The following is a 20675-nucleotide window of genomic DNA, read 5'->3' on the forward strand; positions in this document are numbered from 1 at the left end:
GCGTGGGTGGGTGCGGAAGGAGTGCAGGGTATGGAGGGAGGGGAATCTTGGGGCGGCGCGAAGGAGGAGCGCTTGGAAAGGCGCGTTGTTTGGACACAGAGGGGCTCGGAGTGGGAGTGCAGGGGTGCGGGGAGGGAGTGCAGGGACGCGGGGAGGGAGTGGAGGGGTGGGGATGTGCTGGGGGGCGCGCCTCGATAGAACTGGAGAAACAGGAAAAGTGGAGGGGCGGGGCAGTGGCTGGAGGAACCTCTGAAGCGACGCGGGGAACACGTGAAGGAGTGGTATGTTGGAACTTGGAGGGGAGGAGGGATGCTGAAGAGGCACATGGTGACGGACAGGGAGGGACCCGGGAGGTGTGGAGTGGTGGGCCCGGCCTGTCGCGGGAAGGACACAGAGGAACATAAGCTGCCCTGGAGAGGCACTTTCGGACATCTGGAGGGGCGCACAGTGCTGGGACTTGGCGGCGCCTGGGGCGGAGGGGCGCGCCGGATCCAGTCGGGCGCGCTTGGGGGCCGGGCGCAGTGGGAGTTGATGGGTGTCCAGCCGGCGGCGCCCTGGGCTCGGCTAGGCGCAGGACGGCCCTGGCAACGGTGCAGCAGCCCAGGCTAGTTCCTGGGGGATCCCTGGTCCCCGCCTCCCCGCGCGCCCCGGCCAGCACCGCCCGGAGTCCGGGCGGGGAAGTGGGCGCCCGCGGCTTGGGAAGCTTCTCCCCCGCCCTGGAGCAGAGTCGTCGCTGCGGTCGCTGAGGAAGGACGGAGCAGAGGCCCGCGCTGTCCGGGGAGAAGACTGTGGTGTCATCCCGTCTGGAATGAAGGGAAATGCAGCGGCTGTTTGCGCCCCGGGACTCCAAGAAGTACAGCAGGTAAAGAGAATAACCACGGCCCACCACTTCGCCTTCAGTTCCACCGATTCCTGGGTCCCTTCCTTCTCCTCCAACCTCGTAAACTAATTCCAATGTTGTTAGACGTTCCTATGCCGGTTCCAGCCTTCCTCCTAGGACTCCATCACCACCCGTGCCCTCTTTCTCCTCGCCTTCTCTGCCCGAGACAGCACTTTCCTTCCCCTGCCCCGTTGTGGGGGCTCAGGGACAAGAGTAAAATGTAATTGAGACAGTTGGCTTTTTTTTGCCCAAAGACTTCACTAACTGATCCTCATTCTGCAATGAGACTTAATAACTTCTTGTGTGCGTGTGTGTGGTGTGAGAGAATCAGAGTGAATTGGTTCTCTGCAAATGATTTTGCCAAAAACATTGCCCTGGGTTGCTTGCTGGGGAGTCTGTTAACACTGAGTAAGCGGGGTGTCTGCACCAAGTGCGAAGTTGCCCAGGGTTTACTTGGGGGTTTTAGAGGGGAACTGAAGCGCAGCGAGGCTCTGTCGTCTTCAATGGGATTACATAATAACTTGATGATCCTCACCACCCTTATACTCATTACCTCCATTAAGTACCACTAATTAATATTTACATATTTGCATGCTGTCTCTTGGTTACATCAGAGTTAGCAGGTTGCTTGTTCTTACATCATTACTGGGTATTCTGATGTTTCTGAATGTTAGCACAGTACCAGCCAGTTGATCTGTGAAACATCCACTCATCCAGTGATAATATTGTATAGGCAGATACAATGCTGGCGCTCCATGTCTATCCATACTATTCACGTACTAATACTCCTGGCTGTTACTTAACACAGGTAAATTGGTGCTAATAAAGCAATGGAATCGTATTTACATTTTTCTATGCAATATGGGTCTTCCTATGCTTTTCTTCGTTTGATATGAACAGGCTATAAAGAAGCTGTAAAGAAAAGATTGCACAATTCTATTCCAAAAGTACACATAAGCTGAAATCTTCGTTTTTGTTGATGTAATCTTTTGCTAACAGGTTCAGTGTCTCTGGTATTAAAACTTCCCTTCATGACAATATGCTTCCAAATTGACTAGCAAGCAGGCATCCATCCACATGTGTTAAAATATCTTACAGTAAACTTTTAAAGTTATACAAGAGTTATATCTTCAAATATTGTACTTAAGTCCTCTGTTCTTTTCACCTTTAATGTTTTTGCTGAATCAGACAGACACAATATTTAGTGGATATTGCATGTAAATAATTAACGTGTATGATACACTTCACACCGTGGCTTCACATGTGCCACAACTCTAATCTGTCAGATGACCTTTCTTAAATCTCAGAAAAAAGGTAGTGATAAATAGCTCATTTAATAAATATAAATGATCAGAGCTGCATAGCCTAGCTAGTCTACGTAACAGACTATAAAATCAATAAACTTTCACATTGTACAAATAATTTATTTACATTTTAAAACTACTAAAACACCTCTCAGAGATAACCTGGATAATACTCCATTTTAAAAGTAGCATTTTATAAATTGTGGGTTGGTAATATTTAAAATCATTTTTATTTAAATATGTATACACATGTATACACACACTATTACATTTTAATCAGCACCATTATGTTATCTTAGGAATGATTTTTTCTTATTTGTCAGACTCTCACTTGATGTTTACTACTTAAGACTGTGTCCTGGGCGGGCGCGGTGGCTCACGCCTGTAATCCCAGACCTTTGGGAGGCCGAGGTGGGCGGGATCACGAGGTCGGGAGATGGAGACCATCCTGGCTCCTGGCTAACATGGTGAAACCCCATCTCTACTAAAAATATTTTTTAAAAAATTAGCTTAGCGTGGTGGCAGGCACCTGTCGTCCCAGCTACTCCAGAGGCTGAGGCAGGAGAGTGAGACGTGAACCTCAGAGGCTGAGCTTGCTGTGAGCTGAGATAAGGCCACTGCACTCCAGCCTGGGCAACAGAGCACGACTCAGTCTCTTAAAAACGAGCCTGGGAATCATGGTGAAACCCGATCTCTACTAAAAATACAAAAATTATCTGGGTGTGGTGTAGTCCCAGCTTCTCGGGAGGCTGAGGCAGGAGAGTCGCTTGAACCTGGGTGGTGAGGTTGCAGTGAGCCGATGTCACGCCAATGCACTCCAGCCTGGGCGATAGAGCAAAACTCCGTCTCAAAAATAAATAAATAAATAATAAATAAATAATTAAAAAAAATAAGACTGTGTCCTACAAGAGACCTTATTATACTGTGGGTAAAATACATAAGTATCTAGGGACATGGTTATAGTTAACTAAAAAATATAAAGATAATTTTGTTTCTTATTTTAAAATTATAAGAAAATGATTTATATGGACATGATAATAGTGGTACAGTAATTGAAATTAAGTGATGGTGCCTTGTATTTTTTGAATGCCAATTTTCTTAGGTTTTCTGTAGTTAAACTTGAAGTAAAAAAATTGGTTGTGTGTTGACAGTGGTAACAATACAATGTTTTCTATACAGGGATCCCCCATTAAAGTAAATTAGCATATACATTTCTGAACATGACATCTTTAAAATTAGGAAATAAAATTAACCACCTTAGCAACATGCATTTTCACATTTCATTTTGTTACATATGAGGGAAATGTTTGTGCTGGAATAGGAAACAGCAGGAAAAGTAAGAAGAGGGTAAAATGATGTTTTCCAACATAATTTAAGGTCCTGGGGCCCTTTGAGAATCTGGTAATAGTTACAGATCTGCTGTCTAGAAAAATGTCTGGACCTAATATCTAATTTGGACTCAATTTCAATTAGGTTAATACCTAATTCAGACTTGGTTTGAAGAGGGGACGCAGTTCTGGACCCCTGAGTGAGATCACCTAAATTAAATCCCAGCATGGATATGGGCTTGGTTGCTTCAGATACAAAACCTTGAGTCATTCCATTATATCAAAGTATAGCTACATTAGTAATTAAATAATGAAAACTGACCTGGAAAAGTAACATGAATCAGATATCAATTTGTAAAAATACACTATTTTTTATCTAGTAGACTTTATTCAATATTTGTTGCTAAACTCTTTTTCAAAACTGAGATATAGTAAGTTACCTGAATAAGAAAAGGGAAAATTTTTAAATATGAAGAATTTAACTAAAATCATATTGAATTGAAGACAAAGGCCTAACTAGCAACCAGATATAAAAAGGCTAAAACTAAATAATAAAGTTATACTTTCATAAGGAATGTTTATGAAAATCATTGAATTATTTGCATGAAATTCCGTGGATTGTATTACACTTGGGGTTGCCTTGCATTTTAAAGGCATGGTGATGTACAGAAATTGTAGTTGCAAATGCCCCCTGTATTCTAAGTTCTGGTTGCATTCTTTTTCTCTTCTCTCCTGGTAGGCCCTGCTGTCCTGACCAGTCACCTCAATTGGTAACCAGGTTTTTGTTTTCCTGTCTTTTTTCTTTAAGATTGTTGACTCAGTTTGTTTATAACTCCCCTTAATCCAAAATTACTTGCCAAAAATATGCAATAAATTGTTCTCCAGATAATTTAATTATCACAGGTACATGTAATACCATTGTACCATTACCTCTGTCTTTGAGCACTTGCTCTGAAAAGAAAGATGCTCTGTTTATTGTGTTGATGGAACTCCTACTTTAAGAATCACTTTAGGTGTTTCATTTCATGTCACTTTCATACACCCTCTGCAATTAGGACCCCATTTAACATGGAGGGAAACGGGGCCCAGAGAGGCTGTAATTCGCTAAGGTAGTTAAACTGCAGAGGAATAAAGGAATATCTGAGGCCAGGTCATTTATAAAGAAAAGAGGTTTCCTTTGGCTCATGGTTCTGCAGGCTGTACAGGAAGCATGGCACCAGCATCTGCTTCTGGTGAGGGCTCAGGAAGCTTCCATTATGGCAGAAGGGAAATAGGAACTGGCCTGTGCAGAGATCATTTGGCAAGAAAGGATGCAAGAGACAGGAGAGGTGCCACTCTGCCATCCCATTACTTAAGCTTGACACAGTCCGTCTCCTACTCCCTTTAGAAGCCATTCCATAACTCCGCTGCTCTCCTTCGGCCTCCTGCCAGCCCTGCTCCCTACCACTCACAGCAGATGACCTCCCTGCTGCTCTGGTGGCACTCAGGTGGGAGCTGATTTGCTCCTGTCCTCTCCAGTGACGCCCTCCATCTGGGCCAGCATGTACCCTTCCCTCTTCAAAGCAGCTGCTCCGCACCTTTCCCCTTCCCATTTTCTCCTTCACCTACTCAGCCCTCTCCCGTGGCCCTCCCCTCCCACTGCACCTTCTTCTGCACTTTCCCTTGGGCATAAGCTCAAGATTAGATACTTATTTGAGGGTTATGTCAAAGAAGGACTTTCTGAGAGAGATGGCAGCTACACTTATGACTAGTTTATTAAAAACAGAAAATAGAAAAATTATTATCAGTCTAGCAATGAACTATTTAAATTAATCTTGTTTGGGGGCCTATTTTGATTTCATATTTGTAGAAAATGTTAATAAAATTATTTCATCATAATGTTAAAACATTTGGGTAAAGAGTGTTTTCAGGCTGTTTTTGAACAATGAAAGAGAATAAACAAAATGAATATTGCAGCATTATTCTTAAGTCCATAATTACGTTATATATGAGATAAAGCAAATAATATATGCCTGAGATTTCCTGGACTAAGTTTTGAACTACAAATGTTGGGATGGATAAAAAAGAACAAAACCATGGTGAAGGGATGAACAGTGAATTTTTTAATGCAAAAATTAAGAGACTCCCCATTCTAAAATATTCATTTCAGTAGGAGGCAAACTTTTTTTTTTTTTTTTTTTTTTTGAGACAGAGTCTCACTCTGTTGCCCAGGCTGGAGTGCAGTGGCACTATGTCCGTTCACTGCAACCTCCACCTCCCGGGTTCAAGCGATTCTGCTGCCTCAGCCTCCCGAGTAGGTAGGATTACAGGCGCTTGCCACCACGCCCAGCTAATTTTTGTATTTTTTTAATAGAGACGGGGTTTCACCATATTGGTCAGGGTGGTCTTGAACTCCTGACCTCAGGTGATCCACCCGCCTTGGCTTCACAAAGTGCTAGGATTACAGGAATGAGCCACCTTGCCCAGCCTGTTTCAAATTCTACTTGTTCATTGCTGGCATTTATTAAAGCAGTCAATTTTTATATGTAAACTTTGTATCTTGCAACCCTGCTATAATTGCTCATTAGTTCTAGCAGTTTTGTTTTCTGTTGTTTCTGATTTTCCAAATAGGCAATCATGTCATTTGTGAACATGGTTTTAGTTCTTCCTTTCTAATCTATATGCCTTTTATTTCCTTTCCCTGTCCTATTGCATTACCTAGGACTTCCAGCACAATATTGAGAAGGAACGGTGAGAGGGAACTTCCTTGCCTTGTTCCTGGTCTTGGTGTAAAAGCTTTTCATTTCTCAACATTAAATATGATGTTAGTTGAAGGTTTTTGTAGAAATTCTTTATCAATTCTCCTCTATTTCTAGTTTACCGAGAGTTTTTTTTTTTTTTTCTGAGGCAGAGTCTCGGCTCACTGCAACATCTGCCTCCCGAGTTCAAGTGATTCTCCTGCCTCAGTCTCGCGAGTAGCTGGGACTACAGGCGCACGCCACCAAGCCCAGCTAATATTTGTATTTTTAGTAGAGATGAGGTTTCACCATGTTGGCCAGGATGGTCTCAATCTCTTGACCTCGTGATCTGCCCTCCCCAGCCTCCCAAAATGCTGGGATTACAGGCCTGAGCCACCGTTCCCAGCCTCTGTTCCAGTAAGTTGTGATTCCCTGTATTTGTCTGTCTGTCTCTCAAATTTGGCATAGCAGTCTGCCCTGTGACCTTATTCCTCTTCTGGGTCTAAGAAAAGTTGGGGACTTTTCTGTTTGTTCAGCTTTTTACTTGTGGCTAGGATGGAGTGGCAACTGCTGAGTTTCTTGTGTGCCAGAGGGGAAATGGGAGGTCTGCTCTGCACTTTTCATGATTGGTTCAATCTCATTATTCAGTGTTAGCTCATGTGTCATCACAGAAAAACCTTTTTTATTTGTAATGTTTGTAGGTACATGGTAGGTGTATATATTTATGAGGTACATGAGATATTTTGATACAGGCATGCCATGTGAGATAATCACATCATAGAGAATGGGGTATCCATCCCTCAGGCATTTATCTCTTGTGTTACATACAATCCAGTTTTACTCTTTTTATTTTAAAGTGTAAAATTAAATTATTATTGACTATAGTCATCCTGTTGTGCTATCAAACACTAGGTCCTATTCTTTCTATTTTTTAACCCATTATCCAAACCCCCGCCCCTACTTTCACTACCCTTCCCAGCCTTTGGTAACCATCCTTCTACTCTCTGTCTCCATGAGTTCAATTGTTTTGATTTTTAGATGCCGCAAATAAGTGAGAACATACAATATTTGTCTTTTTGTGCCTGGCTTACTTCACTTAACATAATGTTCTCCTGTCATCCATGTTGTTGCAGATGACAAGATCTCATTCTTTTTTATGGCTGAATAGTACTCCATTGTGTACATGTGCCACATTTTCTTTGTGGCACATTTCCATTAATCTGTTGATGGATATAGGTTGCTTCCAAATTGTGACTACTGTGAACAGTGCTACAACAAACATGGGAGTGCAGATATCTCTTCAGTAGACTGATTTCCTTTCTTAGGGGTATATACCCAGCGGTGGGATTGCTGAATCTCATAGTAGCTCTATTTTCAGTCTTTTTCTCCAGACTGTTCTCCATAGTGGTTGTACTAATTTACGTTCCCACCAACAGTGCACAAGGATTCTTTTTTCTCCACGTCCTTGCCAGCATTTGTTATTGCCTGTCTTTTGGATGTAAGCCATTTTAGCTGGGGTGAGACAGTATCTTGTTGTAGTTTTTATTTGCATTCCTCTGATGATCAATGATGTTAGGCACCTTTTCATATGCTGTTTGCTATTTGTATGTCTTCTTTTGAGAAATATATATTCCAATCTTTTGCCTTTTTTTTTTTTTTTTTTTTTTGAGACGGAGTCTTGCTCTGGCACCCAGGCTGGAGTACAATGGTGCCATCTCAGCTCACTGCAACCTCCGCCTCCCGGGTTCAAGTGATTCTCCTGCTTCAGCCTTCTGAGTAGCTGGGATTACAGGCGCGTGCCATCTCACCATACTAACTTTTTGTATTTTTAGTAGAGACGAGGTTTCACCATGTTGGCCAGGCTGGTCTTGAACTCTTGACCTCAGATGATCGCGTGCCTCAGCCTCCCAAAGTGCTGAGATTATAGGCATGAGTCACTGCACCAGGCTCCCTTGCCCATTTTTTAAATTGGATTATTATATTTTTTCCTATAGAGTTGTTTGAGCTCCCTAGATATTCTGGTTATTAATCCCTTGTCAGATGGGTAGTTTGCAAATATTTTCTCTCATTCCGTGACTGGTTTTTTCACTTCGTTGATTGTTTCCTTTGCTTTGCAGAAGCTTTTTAACTTAATGTGCCAGAAAAACCTTCTTTACCATTGTATTTAAAATATACTCCTAGTGATCCTATTTATTCTCTTAATTTGTCACTATAGAAAATTGTCTTATTTTTCATATTTAAATATGAGAAATTTTCATACATACTGGCTGTTTCCCCTAAACTATAATGTAAGCTCTAAGAAGTCTCTAGAACAAGAGACCTCTTTTGTCCTGTTCATGGTGGTATCCTCAGCCCTGGAACAGTGTTTGGCACCTAGTTGGTGCCTGTTGGACCAAAGACAGCAGTAGCAGCCCCAGCAGAGTGCTCGTGCCTTTGCCGTACAGCTAACTCAGTACATAACGCAGCTTCTCAGTACAGTCTTGAGGACAGTTGGTAATTAATTGCATTACTGTAACCTCTGTATACAATAATGGACATTTCCATGCAGTTACTTAAAAATCTATTACTTTTCTGTCTTAAACAAGAACTACATTTGTCATCTATTCTAGCAGACAAACATTTTTTAAAATTAGCAAAAGCCTGCTCACATACATGACAAAGATAATCATTGATAACAATTATCTAAATAAGGCATGATTGACAGGCATCTGCTATTAATATGCACTCCATTGTGTTATTATCATATTTCACCAAATCTAAGATGCCCATTTTTCTCACATTTAATAGCTCTGAAATTGTGAGGCATATTACATTCAGTAATATGGTTTAATTTGCATTGGAATTTCCTTTCTTAATAGCACAAAAGTAATGGTGTTCTTATAATCATCATTCTTAGATTTGATGAGATACAGTATATCAGAAAGTCAAGAACTCATCCATAAGGTTTACTAATTTATATATACATAAATATATTTTTTAAACTTAGAACTGTCATCTTAAGTTTTCCCACTAGTCCTCTCTTTTAAAACCTAGTAATCTTTCTCTACCCTCACCTTTGACCCCCTTCCCACCCAGAGCACAGGAGAACACTGAACAATCCTCCTCATTCATGTGAGCCAACACTGATGATGTGGATTTCCATAACCTGTAAGTTCTGTTTGCATGACTAATGGCAGGGAGTCATTCAAATTTGTGTCCACCTTCTCTCCTCATTTTTAAATACTTCTTTCTACTTGTGGTTGCATTCTCCCTCATTCTTCTGTTTGTCAGGAACTAACACCACCATCACCCTGTGGAAAAAAAAAAAAAAAAAGGTAGCTGGTGCGGTGGCTCACGCCTGAAATCCCAGCACTTTGGGAAGCCAAGGCGGGTGGATCACGAGGTCAAGAGATCAAGACCATTCTGGCCAACATGGTGAAACCCCGTCTCTACTAAAAATACAAAAATTAGTTGGGCATGGTGGTGTATGCCTGTAGTCCCAGCTACTCAGTAGGCTGAGGCAGGAGAATTGCTTGAACCAGGGAGGCAGAGGTTGCAGTGAGCCGAGATCTTGCCCCTGCACTCCAGCCCAGCAACAGAGAGAGACTCCATCCCTCTCTCTCTCTCTCACACACACACACACACACGCACACACACACACACACACGCAACTTCTTTAGATTACTGCATTGGTTTGCCTCAAACTTGTATTGGATTCTTCATGTTGCAAATGATCAAACACCAACTATACAGTTTTGAACAACAAAGGCAATTTATTGACTGGCATAACTGAGAAGCACAAGATTGGGCCTGGCTTGGGCATGCCTTGATCCATGGCCTAAGCATGGCCATCAGCTTTTCTCTGTCCCTCAGCTCTGTTCTCTGCTGCGTTGGCTGGCTTGTGTGGCTGCTGACAAATCCAGGCTTCAAGCACTATCCGATTCAGGGCAAGTGAAGAAGAAAGTGTGTCTTCCTAGTGGCAGAAATAAAAGTAGTGGAATTTGCTCTGATTAAGCCTAATTGGCTTGGATTGAATCCTTCTAAAATAATCTCTGTGAGCAAGAGAATGTCTGATTGGCCTGGCCTGTCCTAAGTCACATGAAATCCCACAGAATCTAATGCTTGATATCAAACAGCTTTATTTCTTTCATGTTAAGGAACTGGGCTAGCTGATACATTTAATGTACTTAGGGCCAAACCCTTCATTTCTTCCTTTAATTGGAATCCTCCTTTCCTATGAAAACAAATGGACTTTGTGATCATTAGCTTATTGAGGGTAGTATACACACATTAATTGAAATGATTTAAATTAAATGAAGTAAGATTTTTGCTGGAGCCAACTGGCACGTATGGCAGAGAATCAATGCAAAGAAAGTTTGAGTAGAAGGAGGGATGATAAAGACATGTGAGCTTGTCTATGTGTCCATGAAATGTCCCTGCCTATGAGTCTTCAAACACGAGGAGCTAAAGCCACCTGAATTGCTGCTTCTCCTCTTGCTGTTGTCACCTTCTTCTTCTGGTGTCTTTTCCCTCAGCCTCAACGTTAATTGTCTTGCCACCATGTTTGTGACCTCTGACACAGCATGTCTGTTGTCATGGTGCCTCTGGTGTCCAGGCACACATTTTCAGAGGACAAAGATTTCTTGAGGGAACAGGATGGTAAAGACTTCTAAGTAGCTGGCATGAGGATGAGAGGTGAGGAGGGCAGCGACCCTCAGAAGTGACCTGAGACAGGTAGTGTCAGGAGCAAGACAAGTGCAGCTGCATGGGAGTCCAGCTTCTCTGCCTTTCAGCCTATGACCGTGCCCCTGTGTGTGGTCAAGCCTAATGACCTGCATGCATCCTAGCAGAGGAAGTTGTTGTCCCATGATGTCGATTTGAAAGTTAAACTGTAAAGAAAATAATATAATTTGGTTTGATTGTATAAAAGTGCTATGCTATGGTCTGCCTGTGAGAGTTAATTACTAATTGAGCACATAAGTGGTAAGATATACCATTAAGTCAAAATGTTTTTATCATATCAGGCATATCATTAGGTAAACCAAGATACTTTTATCATAAAGGCTACGTGTATCATAATATGTAAGTCACGTATCTTATTTCTTTTTGATAAAGTCACTCTCAGCATTAAGGAATAATTATAATAGCTAACCATTTAACATGCATTTTACTACATGTCAGACACCTTTTGTACATTATCCTATTTAATTATTTAATTAACCTTAAATGGGAGATAGTATTATTCCCAACATTAATAGGAGAACATTGACCATTGAAGAAGATAACTTACTTAACATTACACTGCTGTTAAGTGAAGAAAGTAAATTTAAAGCTCAGCTGACTTCAAAGCCTGAGAATTTTGTTATCTCTAAGGAAAGATAGAGAACAGACGATTTTGAAACTAACGCCATGTAATGTTAATCAGAATCAGACTACAGGATATCAGCCAAGCTGTCAAACCAAGGAGGCTATAAGGAATCTGCATCTGACTTTTTGGGATCTAAGGCAGCAGTCCCCAATCTTTTTGGCACCAGAGACCAGTTTTGTGAAAGACGGTTTTTCCACAGATGGAGGGCATAGGGGATGGTTTCAGGATGTAACTGTTCCAGATAAGATCATCAGGCGTTAGAGTCTCATAAGATGTATGCCACCTAGATCCCTCTCATGAGTAGTTCACAATAGGGTTCACACTCCTATGAGAATCTCATGCCTCCACTGATCTGACAGGAAGCAGAGCTCAGGCATTAATGCTCACTCACCAGCCACTCATCTCCTGCTGTGCAGCCCAGTTCCTAACAGGCCATGGACCAGTATTGGTTCATGGTATGGGGGTTGGGAACCTCTGATCTAAGAGGCTGAGCCAAAGTCATCAACACTGAGGATGCAATTCACAATCAGGGAGGCCAGGGTTGAGACCCATACCGTATAATTGAAAGGAATCAGGTTTCCTGTAGTGGAAAGATTGCCTTTGGACTTTAATGTCTGATCACAAGTCATCTCCACTACCTCTTACTCATGATTAATCTCTCCTTACCCATACTTTTATTCCCTGAGGCATTTGCAATGTTGCAATTGCAATATTGTGTGATTTCATGTCTGTATTCCAGGGAACCTTTGAGGGAGATGTCCAATAAGCTCTAAGAATATGTGGTTTTCTCTTTTCTCTTTTTCTTCTTTTCACAGAAGAAAGTTGGTTTGTTTTAAGGTTTAGGTTGGTGATCTCCAAGTTTGTTTATGAATTAATAAAAGACATAACCCTTGAGAAAGTGACTGACATATCTCAATATGTGTTGACTTTTATACGTTTATAAATTATATTCAAATATTACTATGTTATGCATATTTAAAATATATACAAATATTAGAAAATTTAAAATAATTAGTAATAATGATTTGTGCTGTTGGAGAATCAACTACCACCAGGTCTCTTCCAAATACATTAAAGTTTTCCTTTATTTGCTTCCACAGCCCTTAGTTCATGTCTAAATTGTAATGCTAACCATATTATTGAGTATGTAGCTATTTGCCTCCTCAGTGGGAAAGAAAGCTACTTAAGCATAGAAAGCTTATGGTTTAAAGTTAATGGTTTACTGATCATTTCATTAATTTAGCAAATAATTAATGAGTATCTAGAGAATAAGGAAATGTAGGTATCAAGACTCAGTCTCTGCCACCAAACTTAATATCAAGTGATGGATGAACAGGTTATAGACAAGGAACAGTCACAGATTAGCCTATGCTGAAGGCCAGGAGTAGGATGAAGGTGCTGAGGGGGACACCAGTCCTGCAAGAAAGGAGGAAGTGGGAGAAAAGGGTTAAAGAAGGACATATGTTGATACAGAATAGCCCCTACTACATAGTAGATTCTCAACAAAGATATGTGGTTGTCAAATGCTGATATTAATATTTTTTGAGTTTGAGAAGATTGAGAAAAATCATATCTCTATTTACCGCCCACTTTCTGAACCAATTGAAAAACGGACAAAAGAATGACGCCAGTGAAACTCTGTCAGTTTTTTTACAAATGGAACTGTTAGAGAATATATCCTAGATGTGCAGCAGTGGTGGACTCCTAATGTTACATTCTGGGCAAGGATCTACCCACTCACCCACCAGGTAGTGCTGGGAAATCATGGGTCTCCAAAGGGAAGACTGCATATTAAATTTTCAGCATCAAGGATCCATGCAAAAAGTGTCCTCTCTGCAGACATGAAGCCAGGTCCCTAAAGAAGGAGGAGGAGTCACACATGAAGGCCTGCTTTCTTACTCCAGCTCACAGATGAGGTGCATAAATCCACTTTTCTTGGGAAGAAAAGTTGAAGAGAGAGTCCAGGAATGTTACTATAGTGGAAGAAATCATCTCAGAGAAGGAGTGTTTCTTACATAAATGAAGATTTCCACAGATTTTCAATGGCCAACATACTTTCAAAGTTCCTGGGCACAGATCACTCTATTCCTCCATATCCAGACTTCTGATGTTCTCTGTTCAGTTCTGATATTTTCCTCCAAATTTACTTTATGTCATCTATTATTATTTTCATAATTCCTACCATCATCCACTTTCTAACCCTTCATCAGAAATTTCTGATCAAGGTAAAGAAATTTAGGAACATTCATGGAATATAACTTTAGTATTCTTACTTGATAATAACTAGTTTGCAATAAGAACAAATACACTTAAATTTTATAACTGCATGCTGTCTTCTCTTTGATCACATCAGATATATAAAATGTCAGATGAATGTAAAAGGAAATAAATTGGGAATAATATTAATTTTACCAAAAGATAGGCACAGATACCTTTAAACAGTAATACATCTTACTCAGTGTAAACTAGAAATGAAAATTAGGACAGAATTATGTCTCTGTAGGAACTCTTAATGATAGATGTCAGTGCAGCAAGGACTTCAAAGTTCAGTAGGAACTATTTCAATCCAGAATTCTATGCTAAATGAAATGAATTATTAACCAATTTGAGAGCAGAATAGATAAATTTTCAGACACCAAAAGTCTCAGACAATCTGCTTCCCAACCCTCCTTTCTGAATAATTATTGAGGGTGCATTCCATCAAAGCAAGGGAGTAAATGAAAGAACATGAGTGAAGGTACAGAGAACAATTAGCCCAGCTCAAGAGAGCACTGACACCTACTCAAGGCCACAGCTGTGGGAGCCTCAACCTGCAGATGGAGACAGGAAGAGGGAAAGCCTGCATCACACCAATACCGCAGAAAAAGGAGATTTTGTACAATGGTCATGATTACTACAAGTTTGGCCGAAGCTTGAGGATGTGATAGAGGTAAACAGTACCAGAAACGAAAAGGAAGATAGTTAAAAAACAAGGGAGGTGGAGGTTAGTCACACAAGAAAGTCATGATCCAACCGTGACAGAAACTGTTTATAATGGAAAATGAAGGCAAGTACATTTCAAGGAAAAAAAATGGAATCGATTCCATATAGTAGATTAAAAATGAAAGGAGACAACTAAGATAAAATGTCAGAGACATATTTCACATAATTTCTTTTTGTAACAAAGAGAAAAACAAAAGAATTCAGAAATTCCAACAATAAAAGCTGTGTGGGAAAAGCCGTAATGTCAATATGAAGCAATTAAAATATTCAGAGGGATAGTTTTAAAAGTAGATTCCATTTGGAACTGGTAATGGAAACACTGAGTGGCACAGGGATTATAAGATCAGTATTTGTCTGTGAAATGAAACATAGTTATAAAAATGTGAACATCGTTTGTTGCATTTTTAGTTTTTTAATCAAGCTGGTCAAATCACAGGAGATGCCATTATGGTTTTCAAATGGAATGGAATGGAATCAGCTTTGATCATGTAAAAGTGCAGGTAAACTGAAAGAGGGCTGGAGACGGGAGCGGCGTGCACCCTGGTCACAGGTGGAGGATGGAGCAGCCGCAGCACCAGTGCACTCAGTTAAAGAGCACGAGGGTCAGGATATACTCTCTATAATTTTGAAACAAGAAATAAATATGTAAGTAGACTTTGTGAAATTGCCAAGTTGACCACAGAAGGAGCTGAAAGGGGTGATAGAACTACATAGGAGAAAGGAGGAAAGTGCTGCAGGATGAAAACCTGCGTGAACAAACTGGATAGATCATGTCTAGAGTTAATACACTGAGACATAGCAATAGGAGGCTAATTAAAGGTAAGAGGTAAGTATGAAAAGGAAGATCTAAGTAGTGACCTCAGACACGTGGAGGTAGAGGTGTAGCGGGGAAAAGAAGAATTTTATTCTAAGCAGATTTTATTCTAAGCCTTTCTGATTGATGTCCTTTTTACCATGCATAGATTCTACTTTGATAATTATTCTTAATGTATTTCCTGTGATTCTGATATGCATACATCACACTTACATTCTCTGCCCAAATCATTGCCCAAGAAGTCTATACTTGATGGAGTTGCAATATCTGTTGCTTACAAATTATTCAAGGTCATGTGTTCATGGAAGCCAGCGTATAACATAATACTGAAATTTTAGGTAGTACTCTATTTTCTCCCCTGAAATCTGTTTTCTTTTTCTTTTAGCCTTTCTTACACCTAATTTCTCCAGCGTCTCAATGATTTCTTATTTATTACATGTGAATTTTTCCCCTCTATCTTCCCTTAAAACACTGAGTTCAATTTTTATAAATTTTGACTTCCAATTCCTCAAAGGTACCATGAAAAAAATACATTTAGTAGTCTAATAATCAAATGTTTAATTGATATAACAATTTTACAGGGAATATTATATTAGTTAAAATATTATATTAGTATTAATATATTAATTAATATTATATTATATTAGTTAAAATCACTGTGTGATTCCTATTGATAAATAATCAAAGAATATGAGTGAGAATCATCCAAGTAATTACAATCCAGATGAAAACTCTTAGTTTTCAGTTGAATATAAAATCATTTGATTACTCATTTTGTTTATGTGAAAGATCTATGGTCATCTATTTTGAAGATTGTAACTTTAATTAAAGAGGCAAATAATTGACATAGTATTACTGAAAGCTTTTAAAGTTTGTTACTTACAAAATAATTTAATTTGCATTCACATTTAATTTGCCCCCAAAACCATACTTTTATTACTGTTATACTGACCTCTTCTGGATACTTCCTATAATGTCATCCATATACTATGATAGCTTAAGTTTTTTAAGGTTACTGTATGAAATTAATATCATTTTTTTAAAAAAACTAATAAAGCTGGTGTAACGAGTTTAGTTCATCGAAGGCTCACTATATGTAGACATTGAACAAAGAGTTTATGGTCTAGTAGAGAGGACAGCATGAACGAGTAATGACAACAAAAATACAAGTAACTACAGTTAAGTTTAAAAGTACATATAGATCTAATATTTGCTTTATATATTTGGGTGCTTTACTGTTGGGTGCATATATATTTATAATTGCTATATTTTCTTGCTGAAAATGTGCCTTTATCATTATATAATGACCGTCTTTGTCTTTTTTTATGGTTTTTGACTTAATGTTTATTTTTTCTGATACAACTACGCCTGCTTACTTATGGTTTCCATTTGCAGGGAATATCTTTTTCCATTTCTTTGCTTGTAGTCTATGTGTGTCCTTATAGGTGCAATAAGTCTCTTGTGGGCAGCATACAGTTGGGTCTTTTTATCCATTCAGCCACACTATACTGTTTATTTGGGGAATTTAACCTATTTACATGGAAGGTTATTGTCGATAGGTAAGGACTTATTCCTGCTATTTTATTAATTGTTTCCTGGCTGTTTTGTAGATTCTTTGTTTCTTCCTTCCTCTCTTGTTGTTTACCTTTGTGGTTTAGAGGTTTTCTGTGGTGCCACTACTAGGTATATATCCAAAGGAAATGAAATCTGTATGTCAAAGAAACATCTGCATCCCCATGTTTATTTTAGAACTATTCACAATAGCCAAGATATAGAATCAACCTATGTGTCTAACAGTAGATGAATGAATAAAGAAAATGTGGTATATATTCATGGTGTAATACTGTTCAGTCTTTTAAAAGGAGGAAATCCTGTCATTTTGAGAACATGGATGAACCTGAAGGACATCAGGTTAAGTAAGATAAGCCAAGCATGAAAAGACAAATACTGCATGTTCTCACTCATATGCAAAACCTTAGAAGTTGATCTCCTAGAAGTTGAGAGTAGAACAATGATTACCAGAGAATGGGGAGGGGAAGGGGAAGAAAGGGATGAGCTTGGTCAGTGGGTAAAAAGTTAGAATTAGAAAGGTTTGGTGTCCTGTTGCACAGTAGGGTGACTGTAGTCAACAAAAAGGTATTGTATATCTCAAAATAGCTAGAAGAGGGAATTTTGTGTGTTCCCACCATAAATAAATTATAAATGTTTGAGGTGATGGATATGCTAATCAGGATAAATCAGGATAAAAAATTATCCTGATTTGATCATTACCTAATGTATACATGTATTGAAATATCACATTGTACCCAGTAAATATATACAATTAATATGTGTGCATTTTTTTCTAAGTATAGAAAACCAATAGTGGCATGTGAGCAGACTTGGTTTTTTTTTTTTTGAGACGGAGTCTTGCTCTGTCACCCAGGCTGGAGTGCAGTGGTGCGATCTCGGCTCACTGCAACTACCACCTCCCATGTTCAAGCAATTGTCCTGCCTCAGCCTCCCAAGTAGCTGGGATTACAGGTGTCTGCCACCATGTCTGGCTGTTTGTTTTTTTTTCTATATTTTTAGTAGAGATGGGGTTTCATCACGTTGGCCAGGCTGGTTTTGAGCTCCTGACCTCAAGCGACCGGCTCACCTTGGCCTCCCAAAGTGCTAGGATTACAGGCGTGAGCCACCACGCCCAGCCTGTGAGCAGACTTTTAAAAGTTAAATTATAGTTCACCAGTAGAAAAATATGGGAGGTAACCCTAGTCAAAGATAGCCAGGCACCCAAGGGCATTATCACTTTTGTGATTCCGAACTCCCCAGGACAAGGCACACAGAACAGGGCCCATCCCTGAAGGCATGTGTGTCAGGTCAAGAACTTGGTCCTGCGTCCTGGAGGCTTGCTGAAGGGCTTTAGGCCAAGGAGTGATATGGACAGAATTACCTGTTCTTATCATTCCTCTGGCAGTCCCCAGGTGTGTAGGATGGGGGCTGGCAGTTCCTGGAAGCAGAGGAAGTAGGTACTTGGCTATAGCAATAGGCGATGCCAGAGAAGGTGAGTCTCCAAGTCAGGCAGGAGCAAGGAGGGGAGGCAAGCAGAGCAGGAGGTCCTGCAGAGGGAATCCACTGAAGTTAGTGACTGGTAGACTGGTGAGTGAGAGAGAGCCCTAAGTCTGTCTTCTGTGGCCTTCTGGGGGATGGCATCGTCAACTGAGGAAGGAAAGATGGACAAAAGAGCAATGGGTGTTGTATTGGAGGAATTGTGGGGAGACAATGCGTGTTGTATTGAAGGAAAGGCTGAGCAGTTTTCAGGGATTTAGTCACAGTAATCCATGACTGCAGTTAGTTTATAAAGTCATGAGAACTATTAAAATGAGACTACTATCCATATATTTATCAACTTCATTTGGGCTTGGACATGGCCTAATATGTTTCACTAGTCAATCGACAACCCAAATCTTTAAAATACTGTTATTTTCAAATGCTGAACTTTCTCATTCCCCTATTTCCACATTCTCCCGCTACAGATAACCTCACCTCCTACTTCATCTCAAAATAGAAATGATTTCTCCAAAACTGACCACATCACTACTGAAATTCCCTATTTTCACTGGTTCTGAAAGTGATCCCCCGCAACCCAACCACTTAAGCCAGCAACAGGGTTATCCACGCCCAAACTGAAGGAAGAGCTTGATGAGAGTATGTCAGGAAGAAAGGAAGGTCAGCGCTAACTGATGACTGCAGTAGTCAAGAATGGAAGCAGAGGGAGAATGAGGGGGAAGCCAGAAAGGTCCCCATAGGTTCGTAGGACCATGGTTGGAGGCACGTTTGTAGTGGAGCACCCAAGTACCAAATTAGGCCTAAGGACTTTCAAAGCCACTTCTACCCATAGGCTTACTAGCTTTGTAATCTGGAACAAATTATTTTACACCTAAATGAGTATTAGACTAGATTCTTTAAGGTCTCTTGGAGCTTTAAAATGTTATGATTCCTTTGAGAACATTTCAAAATGTGTGTGTGTATGTGAGTTACAAACTTAAGCTGCCTACATTACAAACTGAAGGTCTTGCTTTAATAATTTCAACTAACTGATAAAATCAAAGGCTTCTTTATGTCATTCTTCTGCCCTACTAAACATAGGTGTGGATAGTATTAAATGAATCTGTAAATATGAGTGGAGATCAAGCGCATCACCTGACTAATATTTTTACAAAGCAGCTCCCAAAGCACTGAAAAGTTCATTGCAACAAAACCAATTTACGATTGATGAAAAGGTCTCTCAATTGTAACCTTTAAATGCGTGACATTTCAATCAGAATATTGAGTTAGCAGTTTCAGACTTTGACTTTTCAGACATACACTCATACAAAAAATACATTTCATATCATTATTGTTTAATATATTATTTTTGTTTAAAATTGATAATTGTCCTATAATTTTATGTCTAGCTGAATTCCCAAAGTAGAAGTACTAATGTGCAGAGAATTCATGAAAGGTTTTAAAATGTCTTACAAATGTACGATTATTTAAAGCTGTATCAGCTTGTAATTTAAGGCCTGCAGCTGTTGGTATGATAGAAGCATCAAATTTCAAAAGAAGTTATGGTAGAGTATAAATAAGCAGAATGAAGAGAAAAGTCTCCTGAGAAGAAAATAAAATGAGAATGAAGCATATGCATTGTTATTGCATTGCTCCTTTTTTTCTTCATTTTTTATTTCAGGTTCGAGGGGTACATTGTGCAGATTTGTTACATAGATAAATTGCATATCACCAGGATTTGATGTACAAATAATTTCATCACCCAGGTAGTAAGCCTAGTACCCGATAGACAGTTTTCCTAACCCCACCTTTCTCCCTCCCTCCTTCCTCAAGTAGGCCCCAGTATCTGTTGTTCCCATCTTTGTGTGCATGTATACTGAGGCACTGCTTCTTATATTCAAGGTTTAGTACTAAAATGCAAATATGAAGTATATAATTTAGTTTTAATTAATGCTGCAAACCAGGTCACATAAAAATAATGCAAAATAAAATATTAAAATTATTCAGAAGTTTGATATTTATTCTATTGTCTTTACACCTTATAAAATGGAATGACCTAATTACTCTTAAATAATGATAAAGACAATTTAAGATCACATTTGTTACATTCACATAATTTGTTAAACATAATAGAAATGTTAGTTTACTAGAAAAGAACTGTCATAATTTTAACATGCAGAGTTTGTTTACCTTCTATTATGGTGATCTTTGTTTAAGATTTTCTCCTCAGATATTAAAGTTTTTCACTTAAAGAGGCTTAGGGAAAGTGGTTTTTA

At 39.6% G+C, this 20675-nt stretch overlaps 1 protein-coding gene across 2 annotated transcripts in view; it reads left to right on the forward strand.

The window, feature by feature from the left end:
* The first annotated feature begins 211 nt into the window (after window positions 1-211).
* Window positions 212-20675, forward strand: part of SGCG (sarcoglycan gamma) — a 171537-nt gene continuing 151073 nt past the window's right edge. Inside the window, exon 1 of one of the 2 annotated variants that reach the window (XM_054446829.2) lies at window positions 212-862. In XM_054446829.2, coding sequence (XP_054302804.2) covers window positions 809-862 — 54 coding nt within the window. In that variant the 5' untranslated portion in view covers window positions 212-808. The remainder of the gene's footprint in view (window positions 863-20675) is intronic. The other variant, XM_054446830.2, reaches the window with a different exon arrangement.

Source organism: Pongo pygmaeus, chromosome 14 (genome assembly GCF_028885625.2).
Source record: "Pongo pygmaeus isolate AG05252 chromosome 14, NHGRI_mPonPyg2-v2.0_pri, whole genome shotgun sequence".
In the NCBI taxonomy this organism is placed as follows: Eukaryota; Metazoa; Chordata; class Mammalia; order Primates; family Hominidae; genus Pongo; species Pongo pygmaeus.